The 21,901-nt window shown below is 32.0% G+C and overlaps 4 protein-coding genes and 1 pseudogene across 4 annotated transcripts; 3 read left to right on the top strand and 2 right to left on the bottom strand.

The window, feature by feature from the left end:
- Positions 1-1,225: 1,225 nt before the first annotated feature.
- On the top strand, positions 1,226-3,214 carry LOC105796484 (adenosylhomocysteinase 1). Its single transcript, XM_012626206.2, has 2 exons — positions 1,226-1,965; positions 2,318-3,214. Exons 1-2 carry the CDS (start codon positions 1,255-1,257, stop codon positions 3,062-3,064), a joined length of 1,458 nt encoding a protein of 485 aa, XP_012481660.1. The 5' UTR covers positions 1,226-1,254; the 3' UTR covers positions 3,065-3,214.
- A 1,043-nt stretch (positions 3,215-4,257) lies between these two features.
- Positions 4,258-5,568, top strand: LOC105795593 (selenium-binding protein 1-like; annotated as a pseudogene).
- Positions 5,569-6,875: 1,307 nt separating this feature from the next.
- Positions 6,876-7,546, bottom strand: LOC105796485 (protein RALF-like 31). The gene has a single exon (XM_012626207.2). It carries the CDS (start codon positions 7,408-7,410, stop codon positions 7,036-7,038), a length of 375 nt encoding a protein of 124 aa, XP_012481661.1. The 5' UTR covers positions 7,411-7,546; the 3' UTR covers positions 6,876-7,035.
- Positions 7,547-11,266: 3,720 nt separating this feature from the next.
- Positions 11,267-13,587, bottom strand: LOC105796482 (heat stress transcription factor A-5). Its single transcript, XM_012626201.2, has 2 exons — positions 13,267-13,587; positions 11,267-12,669 (listed from the first exon to the last, which is right to left on the bottom strand). Exons 1-2 carry the CDS (start codon positions 13,510-13,512, stop codon positions 11,431-11,433), a joined length of 1,485 nt encoding a protein of 494 aa, XP_012481655.1. The 5' UTR covers positions 13,513-13,587; the 3' UTR covers positions 11,267-11,430.
- Positions 13,588-19,473: 5,886 nt separating this feature from the next.
- Positions 19,474-21,876, top strand: LOC105796071 (uncharacterized). The gene is made up of 5 exons (XM_012625707.2): positions 19,474-19,706; positions 19,798-19,983; positions 20,065-20,196; positions 20,485-20,679; positions 21,343-21,876. Exons 1-5 carry the CDS (start codon positions 19,509-19,511, stop codon positions 21,547-21,549), a joined length of 918 nt encoding a protein of 305 aa, XP_012481161.1. The 5' UTR covers positions 19,474-19,508; the 3' UTR covers positions 21,550-21,876.
- The last annotated feature ends 25 nt before the right edge of the window (positions 21,877-21,901 follow it).

Here is a 21,901-nt window from a genome sequence, read left to right as displayed (position 1 = left end):
CGAATCTAACCGAATTTATAATTCCAAAAATATTGAAAATACTTTTATAGTTAAATTAAAATAAAGCAAATTATTTATTCTTTTGAAGGATTTATAAGTATAATATAAATTACAAATAATACATGTTATTACATATATTCATGTGTTGGTCTAATGGTTAGGGTGTTTTTCGTATTAGATGTGGCTTAGATACGAGTTTTATTAGTTGTATTGCTGTTAAGATTTTTCTTTTTTTTTTGTAATTCAATAAAAAAATATAGATTGTACCACAAAATTATCAACATAGTAATTTGACTAACTATTTAGATAAGTTTTTAACCCAGAATTACACATTTCTTTAGGGTAAATTTCTTTAGTAATCACTCGATTATATATATTTTCTTGGTTATTCAATTATGAAAAGTTATAAAATGGTCATTTAATTATTTAATTTTGTTTTTTTATCACCCAATTATCTTAAAAATTTTATGTTTTCATATTTACTTGGTGACCATTTTATAAATTTTCATGATTGGGTGACAAAATTCTAATAATCAAATAAATATTTTATAAATTTTATAATTAAATAATAATAAAATATAATTTTATAACTTAAATGATAAAATATATAATTAGACTAATTCCGCTTCCTGTTGCGTGCCTTTCGCATCACCATTTCATTTACTCAAATTACATTATATTAAAAAAATAAAAACAAAATAATGAGTTAAACGTAAAAATATGTTACACAGCTATTATATAAATAAAATAGGAAATTGTCAACGCGAATTTATAGTTAACCTTATATAATTTATTATATAATTATAAAATAGGGTTAATTTCACCGTATGTCCCTAAATAATGATTCAAATTTTAAAATGATCTCAATCTTCAAAGTATTAATATCGTATTAATTGGGTTTTCTCTTACCATTAGCTTAAGACACATGTACGTATTTTATGTTATGAATAACTTAAGACTGAGGTGTTAAAAAAAAGATATAGGTCTAATCGATACAATACAAATACTTTGAGGATTCAATTAAAATGTTTTGAAGTTTGAGGATCAATTTAAAATTTGAGAAATAGTTTAGGGACATTTATGAAATTAACCCTATAATATATCTTCTTCAACCTATTTATTTGCATGCATTGGTTATAAGCACATCCCATTGCCATTTACCACTCTGCCTTTCTTTTTCTATCATTGCTACGTTGATCGTTTCTTTACCAGGGGTGATTTTGTGTGCTTTGTTCTCACTTTTTACTTCCACCAATGGCTCTTTCAGTGGATAAAACCTCCGGCGGCCGTGAATACAAGGTGAAAGACATGTCTCAAGCCGATTTTGGCCGTCTCGAGATCGATTTAGCCGAGGTCGAAATGCCTGGTCTAATGGCATGTAGAACTGAATTCGGCCCTTCTCAACCTTTCAAAGGAGCCAGAATCACCGGTTCACTTCACATGACAATCCAAACCGCCGTCCTCATCGAAACCTTAACCGCATTAGGAGCCGAAGTCCGTTGGTGTTCTTGCAACATTTTCTCAACCCAAGACCACGCCGCCGCCGTCATCGCTCGTGACTCCGCTTCTGTATTCGCTTGGAAAGGCGAAACACTCCAAGAATACTGGTGGTGTACCGAGAAATCCCTCGATTGGGGTGCCGGTGGTGGACCTGATTTGATTGTTGATGATGGTGGGGATGTTACGATGTTGATCCATGAAGGGGTTAAAGCTGAGGAAGCTTATGAGAAAACCGGGAAGGTACCGGACCCGACGTCGAGCGATAACGCTGAGTTTCAGATCGTATTGACGATAATTAAAGATGGGTTGACAGCAAATCCGAAGAAATATACGAAGATGAAGGAGAGATTGGTTGGTGTTTCTGAAGAAACCACGACTGGGGTTAAAAGGCTTTATCAAATGCAGGCTAATGGAACCTTGTTGTTCCCTGCTATTAATGTCAATGACTCTGTCACCAAGAGCAAGGTATATATTTCTTTTATTTCTGATTTAATTTCCCAATTTATTTTCTTCATAGTGGATCTGGTTTTATTTTATGATGCACAGATATATTGAAAACCATTTCAAATTGCTTTGAGTGATCGAGTCTGCTATTTGCTTGATGTTTTCTTCACCGTTAGAAGTATTTTTGTTTTGGGTTAATTCCAGCTAAGCCCCCTAAACTATCAACCGGATTTTGAATTGGACCCTAAGTTTCTAAGATACTTCGGCTCCTATATGCTCACTCACTCTTGGTTAATTAATGGAATTATGATTTTAATTGTCATTTATGTATAATGATCCAATTGTATAGTTATGATTTGATTATATGGAACAGTTTGATAACTTGTATGGTTGCCGCCACTCTCTTCCTGATGGTTTAATGAGAGCCACCGATGTTATGATTGCCGGCAAAGTCGCCGTTGTCTGTGGTTACGGTGATGTCGGCAAGGGTTGTGCCTCAGCCTTGAAACAAGCCGGAGCTCGTGTCATCGTGACCGAGATTGATCCAATCTGTGCCCTTCAAGCTCTTATGGAAGGACTCCAAGTCCTAACTCTTGAAGATGTTCTTTCAACAGCTGATATCTTTGTCACCACAACAGGTAACAAGGACATCATCATGGTTGATCACATGAAGAAGATGAAAAACAACGCCATCGTTTGCAACATCGGTCATTTCGATAACGAGATCGACATGTTAGGCCTCGAGAATTATCCAGGTGTCAAACGAATCACCATCAAGCCTCAAACCGATAGGTGGGTATTCCCCGATACCAAGACAGGTATCATCGTGTTAGCCGAAGGACGTCTCATGAACTTAGGATGTGCTACCGGTCATCCTAGCTTCGTGATGTCTTGTTCGTTCACGAACCAAGTGATTGCACAGCTCGAGCTATGGACGGAGAAATCAACCGGAAAATACGAGAAGAAGGTTTACGTTTTGCCGAAGCATCTCGATGAGAAAGTCGCTGCTCTTCACCTTGTGAAACTTGGGGCTAAGCTCACTAAGCTTACCAAGGACCAAGCTGACTACATTAGTGTCCCAATTGAGGGTCCTTATAAGCCTCCTCATTACAGGTACTGAGGAGAGAATTTGAGGCAGAATTCAATAACGAAAACGGCACATTCCGACGGTTCCATCGTTTTTATTATTATTGCATTTTATCATATGAATTATTGTTAGATTGTTAGGTTTTTGATTAATGTAGGAGTTTTTGTTTGGGTGATGGGAAAGTTTTGGGGGTAATTGTCTTTCATTGGGAAAGTTTTGAATAAGGTATTGGGATAAAATCATAATAGTTGCCATTGATGCAGTTTTATTGCATCTGATAGAAGTAATTTGATTTCACTTGTTTATTAAATATTTATTAATAATATTTAATTATGTTTGGTGGATTTGGTTGAATTTTATTAAGATTTTTATGTATTTTAATTGGTTTTGGAGGATTATATATATTTTATACACATTTTATTATGTATGATCACCAACTAAATATAATGGTGTAAATCATATTATAATGTATAAGATAAACATGTCATGCACATTACAAAAATACATCATATTTTAAATTAATATTATATACTTTAGTTAAGCCTACCTCTTAAAATTAATAGATTTTTAATTATTACAAAAATAATCATTTTATTTATTTATAGACAAATTTAAAAAAAAAAATTTAAAGTATAAAGATGAGATATTCCCTAACAGAAAGGATTGCAAGAAACAGAGTGGCTACGTCATCCTAAATTCCTTCCTAATCATTTAGTGATATTTCAGTAATTTTTTTGATGCATTGATACATAATTTTGGTAATTTTTTTACTCGGAATCCAAAATTCGAACCCTGAATCAAAGGTCCAAGTTTAGATTAAAAAATTACCAAAATTATGTATGAATTACATAAAATAAAATTACTTAAATATCGTTAAATTACTGAAATATCTGATCCTGCCTTCGTTTCTGTAAGGGACTATACATACATACATGCCAAAATTGTATTTTTTATATATTTGGAAGATCATAGTATAATGATAGAGACGATATTTTACAATATAAACATATTTTAACTGTTCTACATATACAATATGTTAAGGTACCAAAGTTGCATTATACAGTTAATGTTCTGCATGATTTAGGTCTAGTCGTGTCTATGTGATTGACACACAAAAGAATCCCAAGGCTCCCTCTTTGTATAGAGTGTTGCAGCCGGTGGATATCATTAAGAAAATCGGCCTAGCATATCTGCACACGTCTCACTGTCTTGCCTCCGGGGATATAATGATTTCGTGTCTCGGAGATAAAGATGGAAATGCCGAAGGAAGCAGATTTCTTCTCCTTGATTCCGAATTCAACATCAAAGGGAGGTAAAGCCGAAAACCGAATGAATGTTTAGAGGGTAAAATGATGGGGAATAACCGTCACTTCTTGTTCTTTAGGTGGGAGAAACCGGGGCATAGTCCTATGTTCGGCTACGATTTTTGGTACCAACCTCGACATAAAACAATGATCAGCTCATCATTTGGTGCTCCGACTGCCTTCACCCAAGGTTTCCATCTTCAGCATGTTGCAGAGGGTCTGTATGGGAGATATCTGCATGTGTATAGCTGGCCTGATGGTGAACTTAAACAAACGTTGGATCTCGGTGGTACCGGTCTCATGCCTTTAGAGGTGATAGATTGCATGTTACAACTTCATTTTTAAGATTCGGTTTTGGTCGAAGGCAATACGTAGTTCTGTTTCATTTTCATTGCAGATAAGATTCCTGCATAATCCATCTAAAGGTACAGGGTACGTCGGGTGAGCCTTGACGAGTAACATTGTTCGGTTTTTCAAAACTGAAGACGGATCATGGAGCCATCAGGTAGGATCTTATAATCTTTCATTACCAATGCTCATAAATTTGGACAAGCCTTATTATGTACTTGATTAACTTCTGCAGGTGGCAATCTCAGTGAAACCATTGAAGGTACAAAATTGGATACTTACCGAATTGCCTGGATTTATAACTGACATCTTAATCTCTCTCATGATCGGTTTCTGTATTTTGCCAACTGGCTGCATGGAGATATCCGACAATATAACATCGAGGACCCCAGAAATCCGGTCTTGGTTGGCCAAGTATGGGTTGGAGGATTGATTCATAAGGGAAGCCCTATAGCGGCCATGACAGAAGATGGTAAAACATGGCAATCCGATGTTCTGGAAATCCAGGTCTTTTCTAAATACTAACATTCATATTAACTTGTCGGATTAATCATATTGATGGCAAGCTATGATCATCATTATGTTGTTTACAGGGACATCGATTAAGAGGGGGACCGCAGATGATCCAATTAAGCTTAGACGGTAAGCGGCTATACGTGACGAACTCGGTATTCAGCACAATGGACCGACAGTTCTATCCAGAACTTGTGGAGAAAGGTTCCCACATGTTGCAGATTGACATCGACACTGAGAAAGGCAGTCTTAAAATAAACCTGAACTTTTTTTGTCGATTTTGGAGCAGAACCTGATGGACCTTGCCTGGCTCATGAGATGAGATATCCAGGTGGTGATTGTAGTTCAGATATTTGGATTCAAAACATATGAAGAAACCAGTTTCAGCTATAAAGAACAATGAATGCAATATGCAAATTCTTAAAGAACATGTTATCTTATTATAAACAACTCAAAGTAGTCAATAAAAACATGGCTATGGCTTCTTGAATTTGCCTGAAGAAAACAGGTAATAACAAAACAAAACAACACAAATTGAAAACATTGTACATGTTCCAATCACCAACCATAAAAGGTTGTCTAATGGAACGAACCATCTTCCGATCAAGGCGATCCCATTGCCGATAAACGAAAATGAGATCTCTATCATCACATTCACAAGATGAACACCATTTGAAGACTGATGTTGATACCAAATGTAACTGGTGTAAAGAGATAAAAGCAAGACCCCCATGAAGAAGAACAAGTACCCTCTTGTTAAGTCGTTGTTGCTAAGCTCACAAATACTTGAAAGATGAGCACAGATGAACAGGAAATGGTCCCAAATTAGATTGCTAAATGACTTCTCCATTTGTAGGCAATTACAGATGATGAAGAAACAACAAGGGACTGATGCGAAAGATGCTGACAATGTGGAAAAGTATGAGAGACTGAAATGTTGAGAGATGAGAATCACTGAGTGAACATAAAAAACCATGGATAAAAGCAATGAAAGCTTCGATGAATCCATGGTTTGCCGTGGGTTTGCCATCTTCAGGTATGGAAAATGAAAAGAGCTTAATCTGATGGAAAAGAAACTGAGAGAAAAAAATGGGGATTTTGAGAGTTTTAGATTGGTTGACTTTAAGTTTATATTTTCAGTCAATGGGAAAGGTGAGGACAAGTTGGATAAAGAATAAGACAAGTTGGCACGTTGCACATTCAACCATTGTAGTGGAAATCTGTAATGTGTATATACATGCACATTGCTTATATATATATATATATATATATATATATATATATACTGATACACATTACAAATGGGGGAAAGGGATGGCTACAACAGTGTTTGAACTTTGGTTTTTCGGTTTTTCAAGTTAATCTTTATTTGAACAAACTATTCTATCCATTTTTTACTGTTAAAAACCCATACCTAATCTCAAAAGCCCAACATAACACGTATGAAGACAAGAAATAAATAATGGTAGGCTAAGCCATGTGATACTTTTGGAAACATCTACAGAAAAGGGTATAGAGCTAAAAGATGATGCCATGGATAGATTGAACATTAGAAAATGACAGTTCAGTCTTAATTGTGAGTTAACCTTTTCCTACTGTTCTCCACTTTAGATTAAACTAGCTGATTCAAACATAGAGCATCTTCAAAAACCCAGATTTTAACAAGCAAGCCCCAGAGCTCCTAAAGATTAAACATGGATTTATATATAGGAAATTTAAGGTAAAGGTTCTCTAATATACAATACAAAACAGCTCAAACACATTAGCATTTGCAGAAACAAGCTGTTAACAGTTAAAAAAAAGACATCAAATTTAGGTCTTCTTTTTTCTTCTTCTTCTTCAGGTTTTAGTACCTTTGATACCTCTAGCACATCTTGTAATAATCTCACAACCTCTACTATAAGGATTAGCTTGAGCAGCACCACAATCATAATAAGAAGAACCTGGTTTTTGACAAGGAACCATGTCCCTCCTCAATGTTTCATAACTAATGTACCTTCTTTGCATCAAAAGCAACCTCCTTTGGGTCTCTGATTCCATATCTTCACTTTCCAAACAATCTTCAAGCTTTTTGGAACAAGCCCTTCTCACCGTGGCATCAATTTCACTGGTTTTCAGTGCATTTTGGAGCTCTAAAATTGAGACAGCAACATAAGAATGAAGGAAAAGAAGGGGTAGAGTGAGGGTGATGAAGATCAGTTTGAGAATAGCCATTTTTGGGGGGGAGGGATTGAAGCTATTTTGGAGCTATGGCTTTCATGGAGGGGAGTGAAAATAAGAAATAATAGGGTAGTTGGAGAAGTGATGGATGAAGACAAGACATTGAAACAGAACAAGGTTCCCATGTATTTATGTTCACACCCAAATTATCCCACTTTGCTTGGAAATACAGTAAAGTAGGGTATACATTTGTCTCACAAATTACATTATATCCATTGTTCATAAAATAGTGAAAAAATATTATTAAATTAATAATTTAAAAATAAAATAATTTTTGGTCCAAAAAACAAAAGAACAAGAGCGATAATTGAAAACGGATTAATATAACGATCCGAATAAAAATGTTGCATTGAATGACTTGAAAACTATTTAAAATTAATAAAAATTGAAAACCAAACAAAATCGACTATTGAACATGTTTAATAATTTTCTATTTTTAAAAGCTTTTGGATGGTTGAAATAAAAATAATGGTCTAACCTATTCAACCACCCATCTTGTTATTAAAACATAAAATGTAACACTATGAGATTGTACCACATCATCACTCGAAAAATTATTAATTTTTTTAATTTTCAAGTAATGATCATTAAACTCTTATGTTTTCAAGTTCGGAGATCAAAATGGACCTACTTATAAAGTTCAAGATCCAAAATGAACAAAAAATATAGATACTAAAAGAAACTTAATTGTCAAATTCGAAGCCAAAAATTATATTATTTCTTTTGAGAAAATATATTTGACCCTCTATTAATTTTTATTTGAGCATAATAGTCAATTTAGCATTTAATATTTACTCATTTTGTTATTTCGATCCTAATTTTATTTTATTTTTTATCATTTTAGCTCTTAATTTTAAAAATTAATTAAATTACTTTTTTAAAAACTTACTAAAATGTTAAAATTTTGATGTCATTGATATACCAACCCATGTGATAGTCTATATGTTACGTCCATTTTTGTTTATTTTATAATTTTTAAATTTGTTGAATTCTTAATAACTTTCATTATTTTGAATTTTTATAAAATAAAATTTAATAGTTGAGTCATTTTATTTAAAAATGTCAATTTAATTTAATTTTAAAAATTAAAGAAAATGTTTAAAAAATAAAATTAGGACTAAAATAATAAAATATATAAATATTAGATACTAAATTTATCATTATATCTTTTATTGATTTCGCTATCGAATTAGGCCAACACTATAAATTGTGGGAGTAGTAGGCAGTTGGCTTATAAGTAGCATTTAATTGCTTTTTTCAGTAAAAAGAATTTATAGTATTATTTTCACTTAAAAAAAGGAAATAAGAAAACTATAAATATAATATTTTTATTTATAACTTAAATTTTTGATTAATTTAATATATTAAATTTAAGAAATAATGATTTATTTTATTGTATTGTCATTTAAATATGATTTTAATTATATATATTATTATGGGGTAGAACATGTCACACCTATTTTGCAATTTTCAAAGAATTATCTAAAATAATCCATAGATTTCCAAAGAAAATTATTGAAGTGGTGTTGGTATAATTTAATGCTTATTAAAAATCCAATGCCAAAAGTATATGTATAATAAATGTAATGCATTTAATGTAAGAAAAAATATATATCTAATATATCTAATATAACAATTTAATAACTAATTAGTTCTAAAATGATTTTTTTTTTAAAAATTAGGGTATCCATTGTTCGTAGTAATGATTATTCTTTTTATCGTGGGTGTTTTTTGAAAAGAAAAACGACTGCCCATGAAATATGGTCCATTCTCATGGGCAGGGATTGAACCACGTTGTTAATACTAATATTCCAAATATTAATACTAAACTTCATTATCAATTTGTGAAATTTCGATGACTTATTTGAGAATAGTGGAGTTGTTAAATAGATTTGTTCATGGTCGGATAGCTCATAGCTTGTAAAAGAAAATGGATCAGTCCAACTTATAGATATTTGGGTAAATTACACTCAATGTCATTAAATTATTAGTGAGTTTTTGTTTTTGTCAATTAATTTTGAAAAGTTATAAAATGGTAAAAAAAATTATTTATATCATTGAGCTATTAAAATCGTTATTGTATGGCCTTCTCTGTTTGCACTGCGTATATCAATCGGAAGCTCTCCTTCCCCCTCACTTCTACAATTCGATTTTTTTTCATGAAATAGTTTTGAATATCATGAATTTGCGAACCAAAATCTAAATAGGTTTTTTTCTTCAATCTCCACATTGATCATCGTATCGACTTAGATTTAAAGTATGTTCCTGCTCAGTGATGGATATTGATCCACCATATTGATTGTTGAATCATCACTTAGAGCTCACTATTTAGATTAAAAAAAAAAACTTAACTCATTGACTTGTATTAATTTTTTGAATAGTTCAACGACTTAAATAAAAACTTTCGAATAGTTCAAGGACTATTTTATAATTTTTAAAGTTACATGATCAAAACGTAAACTTACTAATAATTTAATCACTTTAGATATAATTTACCTTAAATATTTCTACTATAAGACAAGGACCTTTTCTCATAATATTAACGATTTTTTTTCATTTTGGTCTTTATGCTCGTGAATAAAACTTTGGCTTCATTAATCTCGTGAAGAAAAATAATAATTGATGTAAATTGGTTTGATTTGTCATTTTCCCTCTGTTTTTGGATGAAAAAGAAAAAAAGCAAATGTGGGATATTAAATAAGGCTCAATATTAAATAAATAAAACCAAATGAACCTTTCAAAATTAATTAATTAATGCACCCTATGATTAATGAATTTCTTTTTGGTTCTCAAGATATCCACCGAAACGAGTCCTGTAATAAATCTTTCGTATTCTATAGGACCATTAAAGAGTAGATGTTGACCATAAATTTTAAAACTATTCGATATCCAATGTAAGGATTGAACTCTCAATCACTCCGAGTAACTAACCCAATGGCTAATGAAATTGTTACTTTATATTCATAAAAGTTGGCTCTAATACCACTGTGTCATGCAACCATCACCGCCTTCCTCCAAAACCAGCTTATCAGGAAGCATAGCACTCGAGCTTATATGCCCGAAAATCTTCCCGAGATTGAAGCACTCTACCTACTTTGTGAAATGCTTAGCATGGCGATCATTTCGCTTGTCGAGTGCATACTTTTTCACAATATCTTACTCTAGGTATTTTATTTCCTCTATGATTTTTCGGTATCTAGTAGGCACATTAGGCTTCAATTATCTAGAGTTAAACCGGGCCAGACCTCAAATGGGAGAAAAGCTCTCTCAACGTCTGTTCCCCGTTCACATGACTTTAAAACTATGACCATACTTAAGGGCCACTAAGCTCCTTACGACTCAACTCACTACTGAGCTCCATTGATGAATCACCCTTTCACTCAAAACTCCAACACAAACGGAAGCAAAGGTAGTACTCCATTTTCTATTTTACTAATCACATTATCACTGTCTTAATATTATAGTGATTTTTCAGATGAACCCTACTTTCTTAAGAAACATGAACGTCTTATATCATGCATAACATTCACTGCACAAACTAATGAATAATCTACCCATCAATCAGTTGAAACGCACGAAGTTAAATGTGATAACTCGGGATTGATGTAAGAAAAAACAACAATACCACAATGTATTATTATGAGATGAATTGTTAGATGGGCACTGAAAACACTAAGAGGAGACTTCAGTTTCGATACGGGAAAAAGAATACACAGATTACGTCATTTTTGCAAGATGAACATCATTGCTTGGTTACTGACAGTTCGAAACCTAGACGGTAAAGCTACATAACTTTCTATTTTATCAGTGAAAAAAGGATGCTATATCCCCAATGCAAGAACCTACCAAGTGGAATTCAAATTTCAACATGATTTTATTCAAACTAATTTTGGGCAGTTATGTATAAAATCGTATCCTATAAACGAAGTAACTATAAATAACACGAAGAAACAGAAGGAACAAGAGAGACCTTTGTAGACTTATCAATGGATTTGCGGCAAGGCAACTTTGCTGCTAAAGACTAAGCTGCTCGATGTTCTTGGTATTCCTTGCTAGTCCATGGCCTGACCTTTTGTCGTCTTGCTCTTCGTATGGATTTGCTCGATAATTGGAACTGGCCTCTTCATTGTCAGAGGAACCTGGTCTCTCGGTGAGGAACTGTTCCCAGAATACATCATTTACTCTAACCGGAGCAGCGGCAGGCTCTTGATTTGTGTTAGGGCCTTCTTTCGATGACGATAATGTTGTTTCCCCATCAATCATGTTTCTGCTATTATGGAAAGGTCCAGAATCAGAGTCTTTACTGTTGGCATTAGACCTTGACTCGGAGACTTTTCCGATTTCCCAACTTGGTTGGGACATCCTAGTTAAGCTGGGACTTTTATTGACTTGCAATGAAGAAGATGCCAGAGTTAGATTTAACTGACAGGAAATATGACTATCAGGTTCTTCATTGGAACTTAATCTCTGTTGCAGTGAATGCACTGCCGGGCTTTCATTCATTGATACTCTTTGAGAGAAAGATGAATCCATGTTGAATGTAAAAGATGTGCCTGTATCTGAAATGTCTAATGTTTCGGGTGTGAATAAAAGCCCCTGAGGTCTGATATTATCATCTTTTGGTTCTCCTTGAGAAACCCTTCTCTGTGGACTTTCTCCATCTTCATTAGAACTTTGCGTGCTTTGAGAAACCAAGTTAATCTCCGAAACAGCTGATGACAATTCTAGTCTAAGCTTGTTCGAGAAATCGAGGTGGACAACATTTCCAAACTCGGGTGTAGAACTACTTTTGTTGTCCAAAAGACTATGGTCACCAACTGGCTTGGTTTGATCAATTTGAGGCAGTCTCCTTTTCTTATTATATGCCACAACATCATCCATAGATTCAATTCTACGAAAAAGATGTTCGGCGAAAGCAGGGTCTTGTAAAGCCTTTTCTAAGAAGTTAAACAAAGTGTCTTGCCTACGCTCCATTTGATCAGCTTGTTGTGTCAGCTCTTCCACCTGATGCTTCAAAGCTGACCGCTCTTGTTCAGACCTCAAAACATCAGCCTCAAGTGCAGCTTTCTCACGTGAAAGCTTTTCGATTTCTTCTTCGTATCCAGCTCTTTCATGATCTATCAAAGAACCCTGTGGATTACTATGGCTGTGAATAGGTTTTCTTCGATGAATATTCTTAAGAAGATGCCTTTGATCTTTCACGAAATCTTCATTGGCAAATTCCCATCGTTCGGGATCAATCTTCCGGAACCCCTGTCAACAAATTAAATTCATATGCAATCAGATCATGCTTAGACACTCCATCTTCATACATCTAAACCTAAGCAAACCATAAACAAGTATAATTCTTCTTTCAACAGCCCCTGCATCAAAGATAAAGAAGAATAGATACTCTTAATTCTTCTTTCAACAGCCCCTGCATCAAAGATAAAGAAGAATAGATACTCTTCATTAAGGACCATTTTAGTTGAGGAATGCAAAAGAAAAATCATGAAAATGTGAAACAATTACGAAGAAAATTTATAAATTTCAAAGTCAAAATCATTGACTTAAAAAACACCCCAATTCTCATAGAATTTTACCTTATGAATCACAGCAGAAGACATTGATTGACCTTAAATTTATGTGCTGGCTTTAGCAAAGATTCATACCCATAATTCAGTAGAAAAGGACACACACACAAAAAAGGAGAAATTGTCCATTCTCAAGGAACAAAAACATAAAACCAAAATCACTCCATAAATCTGTCATCAAAAATTGAAGTTAAAAGCTAAAAAAGAAACATGATTTCCCCTAATTATCAAAGATACATTAATTAAACAAAAAACCCAGAAAGGAAAAGAAACCCACATAGGTATTAAGCTGCCTGATGAAGCTGGAGAAATTATTGTGCTTGAAATAAGTGGGAAGCAAAAGGCGAGCAAAATCAGGAGGGTTCCAAACCACAAAGCTCTTTTTGTTAGAGCTCCATGAAACGATGTCGTCGGTCGATGAGTCGTCCACCATGTCGAATGTTTTCATAAGGAAAGGTGCCGGCCCTCCTCCGCCGCCGCCACCGCCGCCGACGACCGACGCGGAGGGTGCAGTTGGGTCCATTTTCCGAGTTGCTTCCTTTTGGGTTTTGGTGAAGAAAGGGAGTTTATGGAAAAGCCAAAAGTGTCATATGTTGAAGCCTCGAGTTGCCAATGGAGAAAATTTACAGTTTTGACCTTGTTTTTGGTCAAAATATTATTTTTTTTGAGGGATAATAGACATTGGTGAGGGGCAGCCAATGTCATCGTATCGTAAAATGAATATGAAAGATATCAAATATTTAGGCACGAGTTATTTGTCGCTTCATCGGAGGTAGATGATTATGTAGGGTAAAGTTATTTAATTAATATGTATATTTATATATGTCAAATCAATGAATTTTGTCCGTACAATTTTTAAAGAATACATCATTTAAATGATCATTAAATTTTTCACGTGTTTTTGTTTTGATCATTAAATAATAATAAAATTTTAATTTAATTACTAAACTATTCAAATTTTTTATTAATTATTAATCAATGAAATGAAATTCAAGAAGCTTACTTGAGAGTAGATCCACATCCATTTTATCCATATTCACTAGAAAAGCATCCTAAGCGTCTTCAATAATATTGGTTTACTCAATTCTCTTCTTGACTTGAGCATTCTCCAACTAAGTTGGGAAAAAAATATTTCTCGAAAGAATTATGTATTTTTTAGGGTGGGTTCGGATGGGCGATTGGGTGCGTGCATATCGCTACAGTATCTAATCCCACCGCCACCGCTGTTTTTACACTAACCGCAGGTAAACACATCGCCCATCCAAACTCACCCTTAGTCATATTGTAGACCATATAATAATGTCATCAAGTCTTATGCAAATTTGATGAAGCAAACTGGGCATAATAAAGTAATGCATCAACAAAGTTCGGAACAAGTTTTGAATAATAAGTTACGAATTAAGACTTCTATTGATGTTGTTCGATGGCTTGCATTTCAAGCTTATGTTTCGAGAGGTCAAGATGAAACACTTGATACAAAAAATTGTGGTAAATTTATCGAGTTGGTTCAACCTTTAGCTTCTTATAACAATGATGTTAAGAATATTGTGTTGGAAAATGCTCCTAAATCCAGCCTTCAATTCAAAAGGAATTTTTGCACGTTGTTGCTAATAAAGTGCAAAAGAAGATTCGTGAAGATACTGGAGACTCAGAATTTTGCATCATTGTTGATGAATATCGTGATGAATTTAAAGAAGAACAAATGACTCTTGTTTTGAGATTTGTTGATAGAGATGACTTTATTAGGGAGCGTTTCTTTGACCTTACTTGTGTTAAAGACACATCAACATTAATTGAATCATTTAAGTTCATTTTGATTTTGCATTTAGTGTTAGAGGTTTGGGTGACCAAAAAAAAAAAAGACTTTTACTAATAGTTAGTGACTACTAGTGTAATTTTCTTTTATTATGATTTGAGGGATAAGACCTTGGGGACCACATATTGAGAGATGTATGAACTCGGAATATGAATCATAAAATAAATATAAAACACACATAAAAAACATTATTATTTAAGGGACATAGGGTAAGGGTTGTTCAAGCATCAAATTCGAAACGGATATGAATCGAATATTTACACACAAATTGTATGTCACTTCACTGTGGTTCAACCCTGCATGTTATTTTTTATGGTTTATGTTAGAGGTAAACATAATATCATTATATTAGTTAAATATGTCATTAATTTTTATGTTTTAATAAAATTTGAAAATTAATTTTAGTGCTTAAAACGTTAGAAATTAAGTTTTTATTTTTTGATTTTAAAATATTAGTCCAATCATTATTTTTTATTAAAATATTATCAACTTGACGTGTTGATTAGATTGCATTCACATGAGATGTCATATGATTGACAAAAAAATGTTAAGTTAATAAATTTTGACGAAAAATACTAGTAGTGTTATTGGTTGAATTAGAATTTTAAATCGAAAAATAAAAGATTTAAATTTTAAAATTTTAAATATGGGGATTAAATCGATAAAATATATTATATAATGTAAAAAAAAAAGAAAAATATAATTTGAATATTATATAAATAGCTAACTTTTAGTATTTTAATTTAGGGGTGAGTGTTCGATCAGATTGAATTGAATTGAATGAAAAAATTTTGAGTTAATTGATTTGACGAATCATATTTTATCATCTTAATTCGATTTGAATGTTTCTCGAATCGAGTCGAGTGAGATAGAATTCGAATCGAATCGAATATATTTGTTCGAGTTAAATTAAAAAAAAAGTATTTTAGGCCCTTGTAATCACTGTCATCCACCGTAATCAAATTTGTTATTAACTTTAATCTCCTTATAATTTATTTATTAATCTTTTATATACGGGTTAACTTCTTTGCTTGCTTAGTTGCTTCAATTATTTTCGATTCTTGTCACTATGTATTTTGAAATTTAAAAAATATTAAATGTAAAAATGTGATTTTTAATAAAAGTTATGATAAAATGTGAAATTCATACCAACATCAAATTTTAACACGAATATTTTATGACATCATCAATAATTCAATTTTGTAAAAATTTGTAAAGATTCAATATGATAAAACAATTCAATAATATAAATAGTATAAAATATGGAATTTAATTTAATAATATAAATAGTATATATAAATAAAATTATTATTTAGGTTTACAAAATTTTTTGGATGATTTTAATTTTTATTTAGGGTAAAGGATGAGAAGTAAACATTTAGGGGAAAATAAAACGTTTTAGATGTTGAGGGAGTAAAATTGGGGGGAATAAATGGGAGGAGTAAAATTTGGGGGATGGGTTTGGGGTAGAAGGGGTAAGATGGGAGGAGAGTAAAAGTTATGGGGGAAAGTGGGAGGGAGTAAAAGTTTTGGGAGGAAAGTGAAGAGGTTTAGGTGTTTGGGGTAATAATGTAAATTATTATAGTTTGATATTCGATTTATTCGAATTATTCAAATTTGAAAATCAAACTCGATTCGAACTCAAAATTTGAAAAAAATTTGAGTTGACTCAAATAATTTGATTAATTTGAATAACTTGATTTGTTTAACTTGAAATTAAAAAAAATTTAATTTTTTCGAGTCAAACTGAATTTTGCTCACCCCTAGTTTAATTCATATAATTTTGTTGAACTGTTTATTTCCATGTTAACAATTTAACGACAAAGTTTGGTAGTACTGCAAGATTAACTCTTCAATTTTTTATAAAGCGTGAGGACTATATTCTAATAAATTAAAGTAGAGGAGTTAGCTTTTTAATTTTCTTAAAGTAGAGGGATATAAAACCCTAATTAGACCATTATAAAATCTAAGTGTGCCTACCACCCGCAATTTTGGTCGAATGTCCAAAAAGTTAAACTATATTTTAATTCAAGGGTAAATTGCATCCATGATCATTTTTGTTTACTTCAGGTTACGTTTTAGTCACTTATGTTTGAAATGTTATGTTTTAGTCACTTACGTTATCGTGTTGTAGCATTTTTGTCACTAAGCCATTAATTGCTGTTAACAATGTAATGGTAAGCTGACGTGGCATGTTAAATAATCCTTTTAAACAAAAAATTTAGGTTAAATTATACATTTGGTCCCTATATTTTTTCGTCTTGAACAATTTAATTTTTTTCTTTTATGTTCTTTTAACTTTTTTTTTATTTTCCATTATTTTCTACTTCTCCTTTTATTTTCCTACCTTCTCCATTTATTTTCCTACCTTCTCCATTTCTTTTAACATATCAAGAAGTCAAATTGGCAATGAAATAAGAAGCATGGTATGGGTTTATGGGTTTTGGTTATAGGCAATTATGACTTTCAACTTCTTACTTCTTTCTTCACTGTCAATTTGAAAAAAATGGGAATCGATTATATAATTTAACCTAAAATTTTGTTTGAAATGATGATTTAACGTGCCACGTCAGCTTACCGTTACACCGTTAACGGCAATTAACGGCTTAATGGCTAAAATGTTACAACAAGATAACGTAAGTGGCTAAAACGTAACATTTCAAACACAAGTGACTAAAATATAACCTAAGGTAAACAAAAGTGACCATGGGTGTAGTTTACCCTTAATTCAATTATTTTAGAAATTCGACCCAATGTTGAAGAAGTCAAATTCAAACTTAATGTTTTATTATATATTTAATCATTTGGATGAATTGTAACGGTACTTTATTAAAAAAAGTTTAAATCTTAAATAAATATTTGTAGTATCTAATAATAATAATAATAATAATAATAATAATAATAATAATAATAATAATCCACCCAATATATATTATTATTTAAATTGAAAAAATCGCATCATTTTAGTTAATACATCGTTTGAATCAGACTAAAATTTTAAAAATTGAAAGGTATAGGGAACTAAAATTATCAAATTAGAGAACAAAAATTAAATCCATAATTTATACATAGTACGAGACTAATAGTAGAATTTGATCTAACAAATTTAACAACTATTAGCTTGCTATTTGCATATAATACTAATAAAAAAACCATATCGTTTTAATTAATGGATTTAATGGAAATTCCAAAACTCAAAAAGTATAGAGGCTACAAATAATTAGACTGGAAAATATTGATTAAATCTATAACTTAGGCCTAGTACGAGACTAATAGCACAATTTGATTTAGCAGATTTAATTGCTACTATTTAAGTCAAAATTCGAAAAATACATTGATTAAAATTAACCAAATTAGAATATAGGGGCTAAATCCACAAATTGTGGATAGTATAAGGGCTAATAACAAAACTTAACCTTTCAATGTATTTTTATATGCAAGAAAGTATTGTTCCATAAACAGTGCAAAATATAAGGATTAATAACAAAAAATATCTTTTAAATTAGTTACTATTATCGGTGGTGGATACCTAAATTAAAAAATTATAATTTTTCCTTGTGAAAATGGAAATCTTTTAAAAGAGAAGAAAACCGAGTGGCTCAAGAAAAACTATTTTATTTGTTGCTTGTTCCATGTTGAATCCACGTAATATATTCACATAATGATTTATTTGACTCTTTAACTTTATAAAAATAGTTATTTTAAACCTCTATTTAATTTTTCGTCTTTTTAGTACTTAAATTTGCGTTTATTGTCAAATTATCTCAAAATAGATAGAAAAATTAATATTCTTTAACTTTGTTGATGTGACATACATGTGGATTGCTAAATGGATGACGCGTTAGTATTTAATTATTTTTAAAAATTATTTTTAAAATTATTTTAAAATTTAAAATCATTAAAATTATTTAAAATATGAAAAGTAATTTTAGTATTTAAAAATATTTAAATGTTGACATATCATCCACATAGCAATCCATGTGTATGCCATCACCATAATATTTTTACTCATAAATGAGGTATATTTTAATGAGAACTCATTAAAATTTTAAACATTCATAAAAATTAAAAAATAATAAACATAAATAAAATTATTAAAATCTAAACATTCATTTTATAAATTATAAAAAAATTAAAATTTAGATCAACTTAGATTTAGTTCAAATGACTTTTTACCCGATTCAATCCATTTTACAATAATTCACTCCTCTGATTTTATGATTTTATGGAACCATTGGACCTAACAACTATGATCCAAAGGCAAGGGCCCTGACTCCCCTTGATTTAGGGGAAATTATCTTTTAAGTCCTTAAAATTTATAATACTATAGTTATTAAAATAGTAAAATATCTGTTTTGACCCCCAAAATTTTATAATTAAATTTCAACCCTAAAATGTTTGACTTTACCCCTGAAGGCATAGTTGGCAAGCAACAGTATCAATACATTAAATATTTATCCATTCTATATACTTATATATTATCAAGGATTGGGTTGACTTAAAGACTGCCGTGGGGTGCAAGGCCTCACAATAAGTAGCATGAATGTCCATTTGACTTGTGGATCACGTCACCTTGCATTTTCTCTTTTATTTATGCATTCAAAATTTTCATTTCTATGCCAGAATTTGATTTTAATTACCCTTTATAATCATATACATACACATATATATATTGTATCAACTTGATATAGGCACACTATCACATGGCTACTGCAAAACCAGAAAATGAAGAGTTACAGGCTGTTAAGAGCAAAGCCAAGAAGGATCCAATCAATGACTTGATTTTTACAATGCTTCAGCAAAACACAAATCCAGAATCTGGGATTCAACAAGCTACGAAGTCACTTACATGCTTGAATGAACAATTATTTCGAATCACAAAGGCGATACACGAAAAACAGGTACCTAGCTACATTTACCTTTTTAAATTTTTATCAATTACGATGAATATCAACGATAAAGAGAATCAGAAAATCGTATTATGATGAACAGTTCGAAGAACGCCAAGCTTATAATAGGTTATATGATTTGAACTATAAAGAGAAGGGATTCAGAAGTATGTGGACAAATAAAGGGAAGCAAATGGCTGCTTTGAAACGAGATCTCGATAAGCTTACTTTTGCTAATGGTGCTTATAAGGAGAGATCTATCAACACACAAGGCAAGATTAATAGCCATGTAAGCATGTTTTTTTGTATTTTTCGATGTTGGTTTTCGTGAAAAGTAATTTGATTGATTGATATAAAGTTTCGATTCTAGAATTTGTGTTTCCGAATGCATCATGAAACTGGCAATATGGTGAAAGAAAAGAAGCTCTTGAAAGAGGTGAATGCTGGTCAGAAGGGATTAAACGATTCGGGTCCGTCAGTGGTCGAAGAGATATCCGATCGGGTAAGTATGTTTGAATATTTATATGATATGGTTCATGGATGTGACGGCTTAGGTAGGTCTCCATACATGCCAACACGTACTCTATTCTAAAATTAACACGTGTTTTCTAAGTGTGAGTTTGCTTGCATGATGATGCGAACCCATCACGTGCGAACTCATATGATGTGAACTGTGTGGCGATTACTACTGAAGTAAAGAGAATCGGGCTGGTCCCAGTTGACTAAGCGGGTAGCGGGTCGGTAATGATTAACACCAAACATATTTAATTCATTTTTGTTGTGAAAACAGATATGGAGATTGAGGTGGGACATTAGAAGGAACTATTTCATCCCAAGACCTGCAATAAGGGTTGATGAACAACAAGTTCTTAAAGAGATTAATGAGCTCAAATGGGCTAGAGATAAAGCCTTTGCTAATGCTCCTGTAAAGGGGAAGATTTGGAATTCGTTGCCTTCAAAAAATGTCATCAAACAACAAATTAAGGTAACAAATTTAACTAATGTTCCTGAGTCAGAGTCGAGTTAAGCTACGAACTAAGCTCGTAAACCTCATATTGTTTCTTTGTAAAGGAAAACTTGACAATTCGGTCCAGTTTGTTACTCGAATTTGGCAAATAAATCTATTTTGGTCTTTAAACTTGTATTTCGTCAAGATTTAATGATGTGACTAATATTTTTAGAATAAGACTAGATTGGTCAGTCGGATCGATGGGACCGAGAACCGATCGGTATATTGGCTCGAACAAAGGGGTTGAACCGATTAAATTTAAAATTGCTTGAAAACGATAAAAATCGAAAACTTGGACAATAACAGATAGTTGAACATGGTGAAACAGTTAAATATTTTTTTTATTTTTAAAATTTTTATGAATTTTTAATTATTGTTGGTCTAACAGTTGAACTGGTTATTAGAATACTGTATAACATTCCAAGATTGTATCACATTATCACCTAAAATTTTATATAATTTTAAAATTTTCAAGTGATGATGTGATACAATCTCAAAATGTCACGTTATCAAATTTTTATATTCTTTCAAATTCAAGTACCAAGATAAAGATAGTTGTCAAGTTCAAATATCAAAAGTTGATCTAGTTACCTATTTTGTAAAATATGAAAGCATTGGTTTGATTATGGTAAAATACAGGCAATGGAAGAGGCTTTAAATGAAGAAGATAGGAAGCAGCATATGCAGATTAGAGGTGAAATAGAAGTGGTGAAGAGTGAAATAAATGGTGTAAAGAAGAGTATAGCTTCTTTGAAGAGGCAATTGTTGGATGTTCGTAGGAAAAAAGGGGAAGCTTATAAAGTTATTTTGAAGTTAATTAAGACTCAAAATCAACCTATTTCTTAATTCCTTCTTGTATATCTCAATATATCATGATGTATTGGTGAATAAATTCTTCAACATGCAAGCTTGGTTCATTCAAAATTTGTCTCTGTTAGTAGTGCAATTCTATAATCCTTGATGGTATTGGATAGTAGTGCACAAAAATTGAGTGTGGTTACATAGTAGAAGATGTGAAGAGCCATTGAGAATTTTGATTTCGGGAAGCTTGTGAGATTAGAGAATTTTTTGGGAGAGATTTGGTAAGAGTTTTGATAGTACTTCGAGAGCTTCTTATCTTCTTATGATGGAGAAGTTCTAATGTGAGTCTTAATGGAATGATGCGTTATTTTACATGAGATGTTTATAGAGACATGAC

The sequence above is a fragment of the Gossypium raimondii genome, chromosome 3, assembly GCF_025698545.1.
Source record: "Gossypium raimondii isolate GPD5lz chromosome 3, ASM2569854v1, whole genome shotgun sequence".
In the NCBI taxonomy this organism is placed as follows: domain Eukaryota; kingdom Viridiplantae; phylum Streptophyta; class Magnoliopsida; order Malvales; family Malvaceae; genus Gossypium; species Gossypium raimondii.
This window is presented reverse-complemented; position numbering and strand designations above follow the sequence as displayed.